The sequence below is a fragment of the Gavialis gangeticus genome, unplaced genomic scaffold (assembly GCF_001723915.1).
Source record: "Gavialis gangeticus isolate Ggan-Ray unplaced genomic scaffold, GavGan_comp1, whole genome shotgun sequence".
Classification (NCBI taxonomy): Eukaryota; Metazoa; Chordata; order Crocodylia; family Gavialidae; genus Gavialis; species Gavialis gangeticus.
The window spans coordinates 83249903-83268805 of record NW_017729025.1 but is presented as its reverse complement, the minus strand read 5'-3'; the positions used below and the strand labels follow the sequence as shown (position 1 = coordinate 83268805).

The following is an 18903-nucleotide window of genomic DNA, read 5'->3' as shown; positions in this document are numbered from 1 at the left end:
GGGCAGGAAAGAGTGCTGGGGTCAGATGACCCCAGCCAGATGCCTATCCAGCCTTCTCTTAAAGACCCCCAAGGCAGGAGAGAGCATCACCTCCCTTGGAAGCCCATTCCAAATTCTGGCCACCCTCACCGTGAAGAAGTTCTTTCTGATGTCCAGCCTTAATCTGCTCTCTGTCAGTTTATGACCATTGTTCCTGGTTACCCCAAGAGGCACCCTGGTGAATAGAGCATCTCTGGTTCCTTGCTGTGCCCCCCTAATGAGTTTGTAAATGGCCACAAGATCACCTCTCAGCCTTCTCTTGTGGAGGCTGAAGAGATCCACTTCCCTTAGTCTTTCCTCATAGGGCTTGGCCTGCAAACCCTTAACTATATGAGTGGCCCTCCTCTGGACCCTCTCGAGGTTATCCACATCCTTCTTAAAGTACGGCACCCAAAACTGGATGCAGTACTCCCAACTGTGGTCTGACCAATGCTGCATAGACAGGAAGCATCACCTCTTGGTTTCTATTTGTCATGCATCTGCTGATGCAAGATAAAGTGCAGTTAGCTTTGTTGATGATTTTGTCACACTGAATTCGTTATCACTGAAATGCATTATTACTACACACACGTATAGCGTTAAACACATTACACACACTGCTAGTGTTGCATTTGGGAGTTACGCACTTCCTATCGTTTTGTTTTTTAAGCCATACAGTAGTAGCAGCCGATTGAAAATAAACAGCTATTTTGATGGCATTGTGGCTATTGCAGTAACTACAACTGTTCATTTAATGAGGATGGGAACTAAAAGGGAGGTTGTCTCAGCTGTCTGTGCCAGGGAGAACTCCTTCTATTTTAAGGGAATCTGTGCAAATCTCAGTCATCTATCCATAGAAAGCAGATAATCTAGCCACACAAATCAAAATTGATTTGTTGGCCAGGGAATTCCCAGACTTCTCAGGCACTGGTTCAGTAATTCTCAACTAGCATGCTGTGGCACCCTGTGAAATCTTTCCAAGGGTGCCATGGGTTACCATGCAATATTAGGTGCAAACACCTATACATAATTCATAAAATAAACCCAGAGATTTCAAATAGGAATCCATAGTGTCAAAAACATTCTGACATGTTGTGGTCTTTCTAAGTTCTTTGCAACATAAGAATTACTCTATTATTTTCCCATATCAAGAAAACAAATGGGAGCTAGGAGCTGGCATGTTTTGAGGGGCGTCTTTAGTCTAACAAGTTTGAGAACCTCGGTACTACTTGGTGTTCCAGACTTCTGTGACTGATGCTCTTGACTCCTCATCCCTTCATGTTAAGCCTATATATAGGTTCTGGTGCTCTGGTACTCTTCTCCTATAGGCCCTCTAACCCGGTAAAAACTGTTGGAATAATAAGGGTGGATGATGTACGCAGTGTTGTATGGATGGCCTTGGACAGCAGCTTGTGCCTCAAAAGATTGCCAGCTACTGATTTCTGATATCAATCATGCTTGGCAGTTCAGGGTATAAACTCACATATTAAACACTGTGCTTTAGGCCCCAAATTAGATAGCTTAGCAAAAAAGAAGTTAATGGTAAGATTTTTGTGGTTCATTTTTTTGACAGTAGAACAAGCACATTTGTGTAATGGTGTAAATGCTTGCCTGGAAGTAGTGAAACTTGAGTGAGTGGGTGAGTCTGAGGACTCAGAAATGATCCTAATTAGTGCAAATGGAACTGCCTAGTGTAGTTTTGCTGTCCAAATAGGGGGAAACACCAAAACAACTGGCAGACAGAAGTAGGTTCAAATACTATTCATTGTTTTAATGATCCAAAGTGAGGTTGAGCAAGGACCTCAGCTCCTGTTGGAGTTCCTCTGGAGACAGTGGAGTCTCTAATGGTACCCTAGAAAGAGCATCAGCTGTTTGTATCTCTTTTCCCAGGATATGTACTATATTGTAAGTGAATTTCAGAATTCTGAGTTATCATATTAAGGTTCTAATTGAAAATATATTGTTATAATGACCATCGATACAATATGTCTGTAATACAGTGTTACTTAAACATACTGCTCACGTCACGTTTAAGAGTTATGTAATTTTGCTTTGTCTGTAAATCTTGGCTGTAAATCTACCTGGATGTTTGCATGATCCCCTGCAAAGTGAAATTACTGAATTCTACCACAACTCTGCCCTACTTCCCTCTCTGGAAACCAATGTAATATCCATAGGGCACATTATAAGAGAGGGAATATTGTTTAAGATCCTAAAGCCTAAATGCACACAGATGATTTCCTAGACCCAGCAATGCAGTTGCCTGAAGGCTGGGTTCCTTTGCATTATATTCTGACTGTATTATCAGCCCGTACTGTCAGAGCATTTGGGTTTGACAGAAAGAGTGGGTGGAGGTTATAGAACTTTTGAAGGAGTGCATTTAATATATTCCTTTTGTAAATCTTCTACCAACTTAATAGATTGCCAGTGGGATCATCTGTGAGACAGACACTTATTTCAATTAGCAAAAAACAGCCCCATCCACCACAGCCCACACTATAGATGGCAAAAATCACGTTAACTAGACTGCAGTCAGCAACAAAAACCTCATCTCTTTCAGCCCCTATACAAGTAGCAGCAAGCATGCAGTCCTCACACCTGCAGTGGCCACACCATCCCATGCAGTGGCCACCATGCTACAGCACAGCTTGCACTACAGGCTTGCACCTGTAGCTTGCATCTGTCAACAAATGCTGTTATTACATATGGTAATTTCCCAGTAACTACAGTTCTCAAATAGAATCAGGTATATTTTGCTTTGGCCATAAAAGTCCTACATACCAGAATGCATCCCAGAATGTTCTCCACATAGTTCATTAATCTCTTTTTTCCTTTCTCTGTCAGTAGGGTAATAATGTAGAGCCCAGTGACTCACTGATTGTCTCTCTGACTTTTCTGTGCCTTCTTTAATTATCCTTTGCCTTTTGGGGGGGATCTCTCCCTTCTTTCCATTCAACAGACGTTGCCAGAAGTCTGCTCTGAGCAGGATGAGATGGATTTCCTGATGGAGGCACTGATAATAAGGTACATTTCAATATTTTAGTGTCACCGGAAGCATGTAAATTAGTGTATGTAGCTATAACATTACTTGGCTGGCTGTGGAAACGTCCATCAGTAATTAGCTCACCAGTTCAGATCTAGCCCTGACTGATAATAGCTGCAAGTCACTACGTTCAATGGTGTTTCAGTTGTCTGTGAGTTTCATAGATTTCATAGATGTTAGGGCTGAAAGGGACCTTGAAGATCATCAAGTCCAGCCCCCTGCCCTAGGGGCAGAAAGTCAGCTACGGTCAAAGAACCCCAGCAAGATAAGCATCTAAGTGTTTCTTGGAATGAGTCCAGAGTAGGTGCCTGCACCACATCTGGAGGGAGTCTACTCCAGGTCTTGAGGGCTCAGACAGTAAAGACATTTTTTCTTATGTCCAGCCTAAAATGGTCTTGTAGGAGTTTATGACCATTGGTCCTTGTTTTTTCTTGGGGCGCTCTGGTGAACAGATGTTCTCCCAGATCCTGATGAACACCCCTTGTGTACTTATAGGCAGCTACCAGGTCCCCCATGGTCTCAGTCCAATTTCTGATGGACAGTTGTCCACTTCAGACATAGTATCCTTGCGGTCATGGTAACAAAGCCTAAAGTCACTTCTCCAATGGTCATACATTAATAACTTCTCTAAATTCATTTAACAATGTGTTACATATATAGTATTTTTCCTGTCAAAGAATCCCAGAGGCAAGGGGCTTTTTATGTCATTTTTATTGGATCAACTCTTTCCTGGATTGTCATAGCTACACAAATACTCCAATCCCACTACAACAGGAAGAATCCCACTGCGCTTTTCCATGTAGGAGTAAGTTCCCATAATCTTATTCAAGCAAACTCACACTGATTAAATGGAATACAGTATGTGTCATAAAAGAGCTGGAGCTTTGGCCATATAGCTGTGCAGCACTTCTGAAATAATACACAGCATGCTAGAGAAGGGTTTTTCAGCCACAGATTTAAGAACAGACTCCTACTAAGATGAAAAATGCTATGGGAACTTTAGGGACAGATTGAGTTGGCTCCTAAATAGCTGCCCAGAGAGAGGAAGTGCACAGATACCCCGTTGTGCCCTTCTTGCAGCAGCCAACCAAGGGTGCAGCCCCTATGTTCCCCTTACTACAGGGACTTCTCCCTGCTAACGGGTTCTGCAGCATTAGCGAGCCCAAAGGTTCAGGTCTCTGCCTGTCCTTTGCATTGGACTGTGTCACGGGGCGGGGTCCTAGGAGTGGCCGTGATCTCTCCTAGTGCCCCCTACTGTGCCAAGTTGGTGTCAATGCACCCTCACCATCTCGCCCGCCATGTCTTTGATGCAAGTAGTGTTAAGGGAGGCTGCCTTTTTGTCCTTTTTGACACGGTACCCCTGATGTATCCAAGTCTGTGCTCCGTCTTAGATGACCCTGTGCACTAGAGCCTTAGGGGCTATGCATGGCTCTAACCACCCCTGTACCACGCCCCAAGCCTTGCAGATGTATCAGACGTTGTCTTGTCAATTCTCCCCTTGGCGCCCTCACATAAAGGCCTGCGCCCTCACGGACGCCCCCTGGCTTGTCTCAATCGCCTGCGCCCTCACAGACATGCACTGGGGCCTTATCCGTGACCGTGCCCACACTGGGGCTCCTTGCAATTGGGGCTCAGGTGGCTGTAGCTGTGCCTGGCCCTGAATCCCCTCCTTGGGTCTTACAGCGAGTGCCCTCTGGGGCGTCTCACAATTGGGGCTCAGGTGGGTGTAGCTGTGCCTGGCCCCTGAATCTCCTCCTCGGGACTAAAAGTTCCTGCAGGGCTCAGGCAGCCTTGGCCTTACCTGGCCCCCAATCCTCTGCGCCCCTTCTCAGGGCTGGGGTCAGTGTACCCCTGAATGTTGTGCCCTCTCTGGCACCGGGGTCCCCACACTACCGTGGAGCCCCTATGAGGTCTCCTCCAACCTCTATTAGCCTCACCCGGTCCTCCAGTCTTATAAAACTACGAACAGAAAAACTCAAGCTCCTGGGCTACAACATAAACTCTAAGCCAACTGGCTAACCATCATTCAAATCCCTGCCAGGGCTTCCTCCACCCGGTATCCTCAAGCAGAAGCTGCTCAGGCCGTCAGGCTTCTCTACTCTGCTTACTCCAGCAGAGCTCCTTCTTCCTTGGCTGCTAGCGGGGAACTGCCTCTCTGGCCTCAGCCTAGATCATTTATATAGGTCAGGCCCTGCCCCCTTCCGGTCAGCTGACCAAACTGCGGTTGCCCCAGCAACCAGCACCTGTACCTCTTTATCGACACACCTCCCCGCTTAAGTTCAAGATTCACTGGGGCCGCTCTTCATTTCTGCGAGGTGTGGCATTCATCGAGGTCTCTTCTCTTGGCTTTTCTTTAGGCATCCGGCAGCTCAGATACTGGAGGCGGAGGTTTTCAGGTGCCTCCTACTCGCCTTTTCCCCAAGGCGCACTGTGTGGGATTTATTGGGATTTACCCGCCACAGGTAGTCCCCCCACATTAGCCAACCTTGGTAAGTTGCGCCCTTCGCCGGCTAAGCTCCTGCCTACTTTCCGAGACTTCTTTTCCCTTTCTTCTCTAGCCCACCTTTGTTCCCTTCCTACACACCTGGGTCTTTTCCTCCAGGTAAGTTGTAGGGTTCCTGGTCTCTCTCCGTCTCCCTGAAGGTCTTGGAGCCTTCCCCAGATCTCCCACTGATGACTTAATGCTCTCTGGGCATCTTCTTCTCTCCAAAACTCCATCTTTCCGTGGCCAGTGGACCTCCCTCCAGGCCCCTTATAGATTTTTACGTAGGCCACTCCACCAGCTTTTTCTTCAGTGATCTTTCTAAGTGTCCTCCACCTGATCTGTCTGGGTATGCTACTCACATATAGCTGTGGTCTTTTCTCAGGCTCTAGTCCCCTTTTGGTTGATTGTTCCCTCCTTTTTGTCTCACATGCCTGGGCTCCATCTTCCTTTCTAGGCTGAATTGCTCCCCTGTTCGTGGAGCCTGTCTTTGACTCATGTCGCCTTGGACCCGGGACTGTCTGTGCACTGTCCTTGTAAATTGGGCAAGAGGTCTCGCTCCTAGGGGAAGTACATTCGTCCTTCCTTGCTGCTCCTACCTCTGTTATGTCGGCCACCTCTGGCTGTCCTGGACTAGGTACAGCCCTTCCTCCCTTGCCCTGCAATAGGGATAGTTCCCTCAGCTGGTGTCTTAGCTGGCTCATTTCTTGTGTGTGGCGATCCTGCCACCGGTCCCATCTCAGGTCCCAGTATTTTAGGATGGCAGACTGTGCTCCTTCTTCCTTGGCTGCTAGCAGGGAACTACCTCTCTGGCCTCAGCCTGGATCATTTATATAGGTCAGGCCCTGCCCCCTTCCAGTCAGCTTACCAAACTGCGGTTGCCCCGGCAACTGGCACCTGTACCTTTTTATAGGAGCAGGGCACCAAAGTGCCCTGCGACACACCTCCCCCCTTAAGTTCAGGGCTGTCTCGGAGCAGGGCATGGAAGTGTCCTGTGACAGACCGAAGAGTCAGGGAACTCTTACTAGGTGATGCAGTGAGTTTACCAGGGAGGTCCAGGAGTTATGGGGAAGCTCCTTCCCATTCTCAATGAAGGTCAGTTCTCTCAGGATAAATCTGACCTCTGATCTCTCTGGAGAGCAGACTGGATAGTCATTTGGAAAGTCTGATCTGAAAGCTCCTCTGACAGTGAACTCTGAGGTATATAATTTTTCTGTCTAGGAAGGATGAAAGACTGAGTCATGACCATAATTCCATGTATTTTAGATACATCAGATCTGGAGGTTATAGCATTTAAATCAACCGCACCAGACAGAGTATCTGGAAGACCTCCTCACACCTCTTTCATGGAAAACAGGAACTTTTCTGGAGAGAAATGCTTTTTGCCAAAGCATTGCAAATATCATCTGGATGGACCCAAGACAACATTTTGTATTGGCTCTTGATTAGCAGACTGTTTTAAAAGGTGTTGATGCCTTCAACCCACCTCCTAAGGAGGCAGAAACATACAAAAGGCAAGGGTTTTCTGTGACACCTTTTACAGGACCAACTGCATTGTTGGGAGAGCTGTTAGACAAGCTTTTGGGCACCAATTACAGTAATTACAGTGCTCAATTAATTGAGTCTGCTGGAGCATGGTAATTACTGCGCTCCAGCAGCCTCCAGCATCTCATGTATCAGCATCCCTGCACTTAAAAATGGCAGCAGGGGCACTTTATCTACAGCTCGGTCAATGAGGGGACACTGGTACACGCGATGCTCCAGGTGCTTTAATTAGAGTGGTTCTCGGAGCTGCTTTAATCAAGCACCTCCCCCCTGCCCACACACACACACGCACACACTCCTGGAGCACATGTATAAATGCCCCAAGTGCCCCTTCCTCAGGAAGTGGATCCAATAAAAGATATCACAAAAAATCTTTGTCTCTGTACTATCCCAGTCCAACATAAAGTAACTACAGTAGATGTGCGTGGAGGAAAGGGCCTGCTGAATTTGGTAGCTTTTGTTATCTTTTCTCAGTTTCTGAAGAAGTTCGGAATGGGCAAATCTATACTGAATCTCTTTGGATTTCTTGTGATTACAGACAACCAATGTCCTGGCCTTTGATTCAGTTGAAGTTGGGACTTGTTCTGGCAGGGTGTTTTGGATCCAGAGTCTACTTAGTCTAAATCCTTAAAGTTTAGGAGAGGGAACTATGTAAAAGATTTTAGCTCATCTCCAGTATTGTCTTCTCTTTTCTTTGTTGCTTGTTTGCAGTAAGTTCAATCATCAAAACATAGTGCGGTGCATTGGTGTGAGCCTGCAGACGTTGCCTCGCTTCATTCTGCTGGAGCTCATGGCTGGTGGAGACATGAAGAGCTTCCTTCGGCAGAATCGACCACGTGTGGTTAGCCATTCTCGCCTTCCTGTTTATGCCTGTTTTTACTGGGGCATTTCACTAAAAATAAGGGTATTGGAGCACACATGGCTGAGAATAAGCGTGACTGGTTTCTCAACTTTAAGAAACTGAGCTAATTGATTCCTTAGCACATATTCCAAGGGATCCATGTTACTAATGACAAAGGAGAAATCGAGTGGAGAACGTGTTCTTTTCAACTCCACTGGTCTCTGTGTGGGGCGTCTGGAAAACAGCATAGGAAAATGTGCAAGAGGGAAAAACTTTTGTGGGTGATATTCTGTACTGGAGCAGTTGTGTGATTGAGCTAGACTTAGACTTAGACACTCCTGAATGCAATGTCTCCTACTTCAGATCACTTTGAGATGGATGAATTGCATTTGTCTAAGTCAATCCCAACCATGCAGCTGGTCCAGTAAAAGATATCACCCACAAAAAGTCTTGCCTCTCCCATATTTCCTGGATCATCATGAGTACAACAGTACTTCAGCACATAGGAGAATATATTATTTATCATGTCAGCTTCCTGGTTTACATAATAACTGCTGTGGCATGTGTAAAGCTAGAATTACAGTGATACTTATTAATGAGAAAATGTTATATTGGTTTCTCAGCTGGTGTCAGTCAGTATATTCTGTTGACTTTGATGGAGCTGTCAGTTGACATCAGCAGAAGATCTGGGCCTCTAGGTGCCAGTATTACTGATTTAAATAACTGTTGCAACTAAATTATCAAATATAATTTGTTCTTTCTTTTTGGGAATTGTTCAAGAATCAGTCCTGATTTCTACAAATATATTTATTACTGGCCAGTCTTCAGTGAATAGTTTGAATGAGCAGTTTTCAATGTACTGGTGGATTTCAGTTCTTTGCTATGGTTTGTCCTAGCTACCTAAATCATATATTGTTTCTGTTCCCAAATTGCTGACTGAAGGAGAGGAGGCTTGGTCTGTGCATATTTTTGTACTGTTATAACGATTTAAATTAGAACTGCGAATTTTTGATGAGATGACCATACTGTGAAAACTATTAGTATAAAGGTGCCTTACTGTTCCTCTTCTTTTACTGAATAAACTGCACTATGTGAAGTACATGTATACCACTATACATGTCTGCGCTAAGAGGGTCACACAGCATTAACTGTTTCACTGTCATAAAGTCATACAACTTTTGTGAACATGCAAAACAAAAAGCATAACTAATAATGACAAAAAACTGGGGTGAATAAGTACTGTTGTTTGCACCCAAAAAATAATATTGATATGAAGAACAGGCATTCCCAAACACGAGTGTGAACACAAACCTGTTAGAAACAATGTTAGCTGATAGCGACTAAAAAGGACATAGAATCATAGAATCATAGAAGTAGGGTCGGAAGGGACCTTGTAGATCTTCAAGTCCGACCCCCTGCTTGGACGGGAGAAAAACTTGAACATGAATTTAGTCAAACTAAACAGCCCCTCAGAAAACAAAGAAATGTTCCTGAGTGCCCTTTCTGCAACATCAAGAAGCTTCAGTCACTGTTAATGTATCTCACCATAAGTGTCTATGGCCACAGTAAAAATGAAACTCCATCAGCCTACTAACAGAGGGACCTCCAGAACAGGATAGAACAATGTAGCCAGAGGTCCCTTCCTGCCTATACCTTACTTGCTCAATTTCTGTTTCACCTCGATAAGCTACTTGTTTATAACTGTAACTTTCAGTGGCAAACATCCAAGAGCTCTGCACAATCAAGAAATGACTCACTTCACCAGTAAAAACAACACTGAACAGCTGAAGTAAAAATTATGTGGTTTGAGGCTATGAAATGACCAAGGTAGCAGCACCCTGAAGCACAATAAAATTAATGAGAGAGATTTTACTTGACATCTCCAGGAATTTCACTGAGCTTGGTGTTGTAATTTCTCTCCTTCCTTCCCCTAAGCACTTATCATAACAACTTCTCTGAAGACACACCAAGGAATTTTCCCCAGAAATGATTGCAAGAGAATAAGTAGGACTTGCTGAGAAAAAGCACAGCTTTTGTGTGTGCTGCGCTAGCATCTGCTTTGTGACAATAACTTATTCAGCAAATCATTACATGATTGCTTAAATGGAATATGCATGGTTATTGCAACAGAAGCAGTGCCCATCAATCTGAACTGGAAAACCCAAGAGAGCTATAGTCTGCATGTCCAGCATCTTAAATAAAGAATTCCTTTTGCTGTGTTATACCTGAATCCCAACTCTTCCTTAACTTAAAGAATGCCTAAGTTTATCAGCCTGTGGTGCTGGCATATATAAGTTCATTCACTCATCATAACTCTGTCTCTCTCTCAGTTCCTTCAAAATATAGGATGACATGTTTTTTTAAAAAGCTCTCTTATTTTTTTGCTGTGTGACCCCCTTACAGCCCCAAACTCATTCTTTGGAAGGCCTGTAGTCATTTCCCAGTGCTTTCAAGCAATCTTTTGATGTTTATTTTCATACAGCTTGCCACCACTAGAGAGCTGTTCTTGTTCAACTCCACTGGTAGAAGCTTTTGCTACTGTATCCAGAGTGGGCCACTCACTAACAGTCACTAGGGGTGTGTACAGAAGTTGCTTTTTCGCCATTTAAAGTGCATTATTGCTATGACTTAACAGAAGTGCACAGCTTTACAGCACTTTAAAATGGGTACAGAACTTGCAAATGAGGTATTAAATTTGAAAAGCTGTATTTTACAGCACATTAGCAACCTACAGTGCTTTAAATAACTTCTGTATGCTGATCAAATTTCTGACCAGTGGAGAAGACCCAGGAGGCTGCGAAGCACCCTCTTCCTCCTAGCCTGGAAAGTGCAGGGGCGCAGAGGCCCCTTACCCCCCACCAAGCACTGCACTGCTGTCTTGTTTAAGACCACTGTAACCTTATAGTGCTGTAAAAGTGCTCTAAATGACAGTGTTGTAAAACATCCGTGGAGCTTTTCTGTACGCACCCTCTGTCACTCACTCACAGTTGGTAGGATTCAACAGATTCACTCCACCTGTCTGGAGAGCTATACACTTTAAGTAGAAGCACAGTCTTTTCCTTGCTCTTTTCTTTGACACATCTTTGGCCCTTTGCTCCTGCCAACATTTCCTTCTTTCACTGTTTCCCTGTGTGTGTCTCACCCTCCCTTCCTTCTCTCCCCAGCTATTTGTCATTCCATCCGGCCTTTCTTTTCTTCCCATCTGTCTGTTCCTCTCTTCTTCAATGACTGGAGGCATTGAGAGGTTTCTTTTTAGCTTAGAGATAAAATAACTGAATAATGATAAAGCCCTATAAAACAATAACTTGGGTGGAGAAAGTAAATGGGGACTTACTGTTTTCTATCTCTCACACTATCAGAATTAGGGGACACAAAGAAATTATAGGAAAGCAATTAAAAAACAAAAACAGGGTGTTCTTTTGCAAACAACATGTAATTAGCTTGTGGAGTTTACTGCCACAAGGTGTAAAGCCTGACAATTTAAACAGGTTCAAAAGAGGATTGCACAAATTCATGGAGGATAAGTCCATCTGTGGGTATTAATCAGTATAGTTATAGGTACAAACTCCAAATTGGGATTTTCTAAGTCTCTAAAAGGTGTAAGCTCTAGGGGAAGATCAGTGTGGATAGGCTCTTCGTAAATATTTTTTCCCTTAAGATCCTCTATATACCACAGAATAATTGGCTGGCCGAACCCACATTCTGACCCAATATGGAATTTCTTATCTTCTCCAGAACCAGCCATCCACTTTGACAATGCAAGACCTGTTGAACATTGCCAGAGACATTGCCTGTGGCTGCAGATATCTGGAAGAAAATCATTTCATCCACAGGTGAGAAGAGACAGCCTGTTTTTGTGCAAAGGTTTCAGGGACTTGGTTAAGCTTGTTCTAAGCTCCACAGTTTACTTTTACAAGGGATAACCCAGACATGTTCTTCAGTTTGGATCCATGCTGTTTTACCATCTCCAACACAGACTTGAAGTCTCTAAATCCTTAAGCTCAGTTGAAGCCAGAGGATTTCAACAAGTGTTACGTTAAAAACATGCAGGGACCTAAATAGCTTATAATTCTGAGATGGTATATTTTTTGAGGCAAAACCATAGATAGGTTGAACTCAGTTCCATATTCTCTCAAAACATTTGTGATTCTTACAAATGCCATCGGATAAAAATGGTCTGAATATAGAGCATATCATGGAAGTCAAAAGCAAGCAATTTTTACTTTAAAGGGATCGTGGGAGACAATTAAGATATACTACTGTCGTGTCTTTAACAGGCAACTGCCTATGGAAGCTGTCAATCAAGAGCATAATACCCTAATGACAATATAATTCTGGAGCGACGCTGTAATCCCTGAATATAGCAGATCTAGTGACTACATTTCAACAGGAAATATGATAGCCCTTTTATACTTTCAAGAAAATGTGTGAACTCAGCTGCTGTGTGAAGACTGATAAAGCACAACATGATGGGAAGAGATTTTCTGAGGCAAAAATGGTAGTTTGGTACCTAAATGCCATTGATTATCAATAGGAATTAGGCTTCCTGCTGTCCTGTATACTTTTAAAGTTTGTCCCTTGGCTGTGAGCTTGTCCATCAGGGTAGCTCAGTGCTGGGCACTTTTATTTTAGATACACTTGAGGAGATACTCCCTGTGGCTCACAAGATGGCAATGTTGCTCTACACAAAACTGCAAGACAACAGCAATAACTTCTTTCTTTCCTGACTTGCCTGTGTTGATTTATTGGTTGTTTTTATAGAAGTATCAGCACAGAATAGCCCCATTGGCTAGGGAAGGAGAGGGCAGGGATATTTGGAGAGTTAAGGGGATACAGGCAGCATGGCCCAAGGTTAAAGTGGTGAAGAGGGAGGAAGTTAGAAAACTTGGGTTTCCATTCTTGCGCTATTACTGACCTGCTGTGTGATTTAAGGCAGGTGCCTCCGTGTTTTTATAATCAGGATAATACTATTTATCCACATTTTATAATGTGTTTAGGTTTATTATGAATAGCCCTTAAAAATTCCCAGTTGGCTGGCAGAATCTTAGGCTTCTGGCTAAGAGGTAGATTCAGTTAATGGCACAGGACTAATTTCTCCTGTTGCCTTCAGAGTTTAAAAGTGTACTCTGGACCCAGCTCAAATCAGTAGAAGGAACTGAGGAACCACACCCCAGAGGGTGGAGTAGGCTCTGATTTACCATATGTGCAGCTTGAAGTTATGCAGGTAGACAAGGCAGGCTCTGCAGAGATAGGCAGAACAGAGTATTCACCCACATGCATGCACGCATGCCTTTTCCATTGAGCAAACAGGCAAAAACAGGCAAGGGTGGGGAGAGATTGGAGGAAATGGAAGAAGTGAGGCAGACAGTGATCAAGCAGAGAGCTGTGTGATTATTATGGTTTTTGCTTTCCTCTGTTCAGTGTTATAGGAGGGAATGTGATCTTGTGATCTGAGCAAAGAGCAAGACATTTTTTACTAGTTCTTCTGCTGACTCAGCATATGGCCTCAGTTAAGTCACTTCACTTCCCTGGTTTTCAGTGTCATCCCCAGTGAACAGGATATAACAAAAGATAATATGAATTATAGCAAAATCAGAGTACTCTAAGATCCTCTAATGAAGGGTGCCATTATTTATCATTGTTTACAAAAATTACATCTATAGCTTCTTCTCACTGTGAATATTTCTAAATCAAATTTTTACTTACGCATACATTTAAAAGGACATTGAGAACTTGAGAATGGCCATCCTGCTGCATTACTGACAGAGCAACTTAGTGACCTGGCTCTGTGTGGCCTATGGGGAGAATTGTAGAAGCCCAGGCCTGTCCCTGGGCCCATCTGGGCAGGTCCTACTTAGAGCAGGGGACTAAATAGTAGGGCTGTGCGAAACAGCACTGTTTCGTTTCAACTTCCATTTTGCCATTTTGACAGGACAGCATTTTGTTTTGAGTATCATTTCATTTCGAAAGCACTGTTCCATTTTGTTTCATCAAAACTGTTTCGCTGTTTTGATGCTGCTTTGACGTTTTGCCCATAGGCTATAATGGGGAAGCACAAACCTGCCTATAACTTGTCATTTCTTGCCTGATTTTGATGACACTTGCCGGGATGGTAGCCCCTTGCAAGGGCATGAAGTCTGCCAAATTTCAAGGGGATAGTTGCAGGGGTTTCTGGGACACTGCACCTCAAAGTCTTGAAAGCAAAACTCATGTCACTCGTAAGTGTGAAGGCACAGCAGTGTGAAAACTGCAGGGATGGTAGCCCGTGCTGAGACCATGAAGCCTGCTAGCTTTCAAGGAGATAGGTGGAGGGGTTTCTGGGAAATTGCACCTCAAGCTGCTGACAAGCAAAACTCGTGACGTGTGATTTTGTGTGTGTGTTAAGGTGCATCTTCACTGGTGCTGGGGCCTCTACATAACATGTTAATGTGCTGCAATGAGGTCTCCTTCTCCCCTGCAACCTCAGTCTGGTCCACCATTTTAAATGACAACAGGTATAACTTAGTGAGCAGCAGCACAGCAGCACTAGCATCACCTCAGGCAGCCAAAGTGTGACAGAGCCTTTCTTTCCTCTCCTCCAGGAGCTTCTTTTCCAGCATGTGTGCTAAGACATACCCTCACTGTGTCCTTCTTCTTCCCTTTCCCCCTCCCTCTCCTTACTTTCTGTTTGCCGGCAGGCAAACCCAGCTTCAGCTTCTGCCCTTATTTCGTTTTGAGGCTGTTTTGAAGCCCTTTGTTTCATTTCAATTTTGCTGTTTTGAGCTCAAAATGAGTTGAAACAGCGTTGAAACAAAACATCAAATGAAATTTTGCATACCCCTACTAAATAGTGAACAGATGAGCAGGAGAGAGGCAGGGCGAAGGTGGAGCCACAAATCTTTCTCATGGCAACCAATAGAGTTACCTGACGGAAGGGTCTGCAAATGGGGCAACCCAATATATTCAGCCTCTTGTTCAAAGCAGGAGCTCGTGAAGATCTGAGATGCAGAGGGGTGTTTTGAGTCACGGTTCCTTTCTACAGCTCATCCTGGGTTGGCACAGTTAGTGAAGTACCTCTTAGTACCATTCACAACATATGACAAAGGAGAGACTGAGGAATTCCACAGCCTTGCTATAAACTGCTGTTTCTCAGTCTCTTCTTTGCCAGGTAGTTTTTGTAGTGGGGTATTCCCCGTCTCCATGGGGTCTGGAGGTAAATCAGATCTTTGCTCTGAGCATGGCCATGGGAAGGAGAACTCCCCAGAATTCTCTGTCTTTAAGGGCATGAGCAGCAAAGTGAAGCTTTTATAGGATTTTAAAAGACAATTTAAGAAAATATGTCTGAGTGAAAAGGTATGCTTTGTGAGCAATAGACACTCAAAAGGCAAGGCATTGATCCCTTTGCCTCAGAAATGGACTAAAGAACTTCATTTTGGCCTTCCCTCAGTCACTGAAATGAAAGATAGTAAAGAATGGTATGAAAGAGCAGGCCATTGTAACTTTCTCATTAACCTACAAGTCTCGATTTTGTTGCAATTGGAACTCCTGTCAGCCTCCTAGTGCACAGCCACAAAACAGTGCAACAGGAACCTATTATGGGCCAATCCAGTGCTGGTCAAACACTTACAGCTAGAAAACTCAGAGGAAGGAAATTTGGTCATTCCCTCTAAGAGCCTTCTCAGAGGAAATTCAGAAATGTTGCTTAAGTATCATACGGGGGTTGGACATTGGTGTGGCAAGAGACATGTGTCAGTACAAGGTCGGCTGCCCATGGAACGCAGGATCAGCAAGTACAATATATTGAACTACGAGAAGAGTCCCTCAATACTGTTGCCTCATAGATCCTTCAGGACCATGACTCTTGTCAGTCTTCTGGCATATGCTGATTTCTGTCCTACTCTTGATCTACATGTAGTAGCTGTGAGGCCTAATATAACTGCCTTTCAACTTCCTAATTGGAAGGTCTTTTCCTTTTTCCAGTAAAAGTATCTTGTCTATTCAATGCCTTCTTATCTAAAGGGGTTTCAGAGCTTATTGTGCTTGGAGTGAAACCTCAGTCACATGTTCTATCAATCAAACAGCAGTTCTGAGAATTAACCAGGCCCCAAGGTCAATATAGTTTTCTCCATAATAGGAAGTGGGATTGTTGCTCGAAGGAAGTAGAGATGTGTTGATGAATGTGAACAGAGCTATGCAAAAGGACGAATCTGTCTAGAACAGAGGCATCCAAAACCTCAGAAATGATTTCACTCATTACCATGAACAGTGTAAAAAAGAGTGATGATTTTATTGGCAGAGAGATCCCACTGTGTTATTGAGGAGCTCTGTGAGCCTACTTTTCCAGCCACACTTTCTCTAGCATTATAAAATCAGCATCCTCAACCAGCTGAAATAGCATTTGGTAGAAGGCGGTTACAAAATAGGTTATCCTTAAGCTCCTTTTCAGTTCCACATGACTAAAGTCATTCCTCCCTTAAGTGTGATTGACAGCTTATTACATCCAATCATGAAGACTGCCAGAGCTGGGGGGTGGGAAATAAGAGGGAAAATTCTGTCTTGTGAATTGTTTATTCTTGGACTGTCCAAAGTGTCCATGCCCTCACATCCAGGGATTTTTTTTGTCTGTCTTGTTAAACAGTTTATAAGAAAACAGGGAAAGTCTTAAATTTCATGCCCAGCTTGTGCTACACATAGTCTGGGTGAAACAGCAATTTTATATGGATAAGTAGTTAGGGAGATTTAGCTGGAGGTTGTCACTCTGAGGAGCAATTCCCAGAGAAGTAGTCTCCAGACGTGGCTTCTCTCCAGTGGCCATGTAACTGGATCCTCCCTACTCTGCTTGCCCCCACTATGAAGACAGTGTAATATAAATGGTCTTTGAATGAAAATGGGCTACCAAGACAGAATTTTCCCTTTTAGTTGTTTTCTGCGTGCTTTCAGGTACATAATTTAATTTATTGGGATATTCTTAATTTATCATTAGTGTAATTTGAAAAATAACTATATATTTTATCACATTTTCTAGCATTAAACAGAACTTGCCCAAAAGTGTACTTCTGTTCTGAGAAATGACTGTATAAAAACAGTAAATCTTACTCAGCAGGTCTGCTCTCCGTGTTCTGTAATCAGGGTGACTCAAATAAGCTTTAACTGCTCTGATCAATTCAGAGCCAGCACAGCTAAAAGAGAGCACATTGGATCCTATTCCTTTGTACACATAGAATATCAATAGAGGGATTGTTTACTAAGCTATGATAAGTTATACCTATCTAAACCCACTGAAGTCATGAAGGGCATCATTTGTCATCTGCTACCAGCTGCTACTGGTGATGAAAAAAAAAGCCAGAATACCCAGCTTGATGCCTGACTTAAGGGAAGTTTCCAAGACTAGCAGTGGGAAGAAATATGTTAGCTGTATAGTAAGCACATTTTTCTGGCAATCAACAAGACACAATAAGCACAGAACCCCCACAGTGCCAGGCTTTTTAACAAGTCAGAGCACAACTGTATTTTAAAACAAATACTAAGCACTCCAGCCTGTCTCATGCATTTATCACTTTCCTTTGACTCAAGCAAAGGGCTCTGGCCATCAAATAGTTACTTCCGGTACAGCCTAGGAGTTAGCCTAAATGGGGAGTAGCAATTTGCCAGCTCCAGCTCCAGGTCAACATATCAACCAGGTGCCTTGGGAATTTCCAAGCAAATAGCATTTCTCATTAAATGGTGCCCCATGGAAAGCAATGGAGAGATTTAACTAGTCACAGACATTTCTTTTTTTTAAAAGCCCGAAGAAGGTGTGGAAGAAATTAAACTTTGTGTTGTGGTTGAATTAGAACTGACAGAGCTAGCTTTTCTTTAATTAGGGCCATACTGTGATCACAGGGAGAATTCCATACAGCAAGGGGAATCACCCACTTGTCTGGTTCAAAGAAATCCTCCTACTCTAAAAGTTTACAAGCATATTTATACTTAAGACAGAGAAAGAGAAAAAATATGACCTTGGAGAAACAAAACGATAGTAAATTACAGACATGCAGGCAGTTTAATTAAATAAAACTTCTGTGCACAGGGTAATAAGGCATGCAAGGTCCTTATCTCAGAACATGTAACTGAAATAAGCAGGATCAGCACTTCTGGTCTCTGTCTGTTTTCCTAGTTAAGCAGGCCAGAAACCTGACCAAATCTACTTTCACATTCCCTCCTCATTTTCTTTTTTTTTTTTTAACAAGTTAGATATCTACAGCCATTAGCCTTTTAACTTTTAGTTTTTGGGGGGTTTTTTACTTTTTGCTATTTTAACATACAAATTATGTACTTCGCTTTTGGTTGATGGGCTATTCTGCATTTTCTTGGCAGCACAACTTAAGCAACATTGTACTATTATAAACACTAGGCATACGCTAATAAAAACAACAAACAATACTAATTAACTACGAATGACGGTACAGCCTAAGGAACTGAAAATAGAGCTAAACCAAGAACTTAAATTTTAACTATCTGACTCGTGCAATTTAGCTGCTGCTTTTCAAATATGTTTACTTAAATCCTGGATTTCTTCTGAATTATCGAGAATATAAGTACAACATTCTTTACCTATTAAAGCGCAGACTTTTTCTTTGCTGGCTAGTATATAATTTAACACAAGTCAGTTTTGCAATGTCATTTGCCTTATTTCTTTTATTTCTGTATTTATTTTATTAAAACTATTAGCAGTTGCATTAGCAATTTTTTCCAGAGATGCTGCAACTTTTTTATCACATAGCTAAGCCTGAGCCATGGCTGGGGAACATTATATCCCAAAACTTTTAATTTTCTGTAATTTTGCAAACATTGCGAGTTTTTTCTTTAGGTAAGTGAGATCTAATAGTAAAGGCAGGATACACTGCGGAGACATAGCACATTCCCCTCTAACCGGAGGGAAGATTTTTATAGGCCTTATTTTTATACACAAAATAATGACTAGCTAATACAGTAAATTTACCTGTATTACAGCAT

General features: G+C 43.0%; 1 protein-coding gene across 1 annotated transcript in view; it reads left to right on the top strand.

The window, feature by feature from the left end:
* Positions 1 to 18903, top strand: part of LTK (leukocyte receptor tyrosine kinase) — a 200232-nt gene that overhangs the window by 152775 nt on the left and 28554 nt on the right. Inside the window, exons 22-24 of the mRNA XM_019519044.1 lie at positions 2978 to 3042; positions 7800 to 7929; positions 11665 to 11762. Coding sequence (XP_019374589.1) covers positions 2978 to 3042; positions 7800 to 7929; positions 11665 to 11762 — 293 coding nt within the window. The remainder of the gene's footprint in view (positions 1 to 2977; positions 3043 to 7799; positions 7930 to 11664; positions 11763 to 18903) is intronic.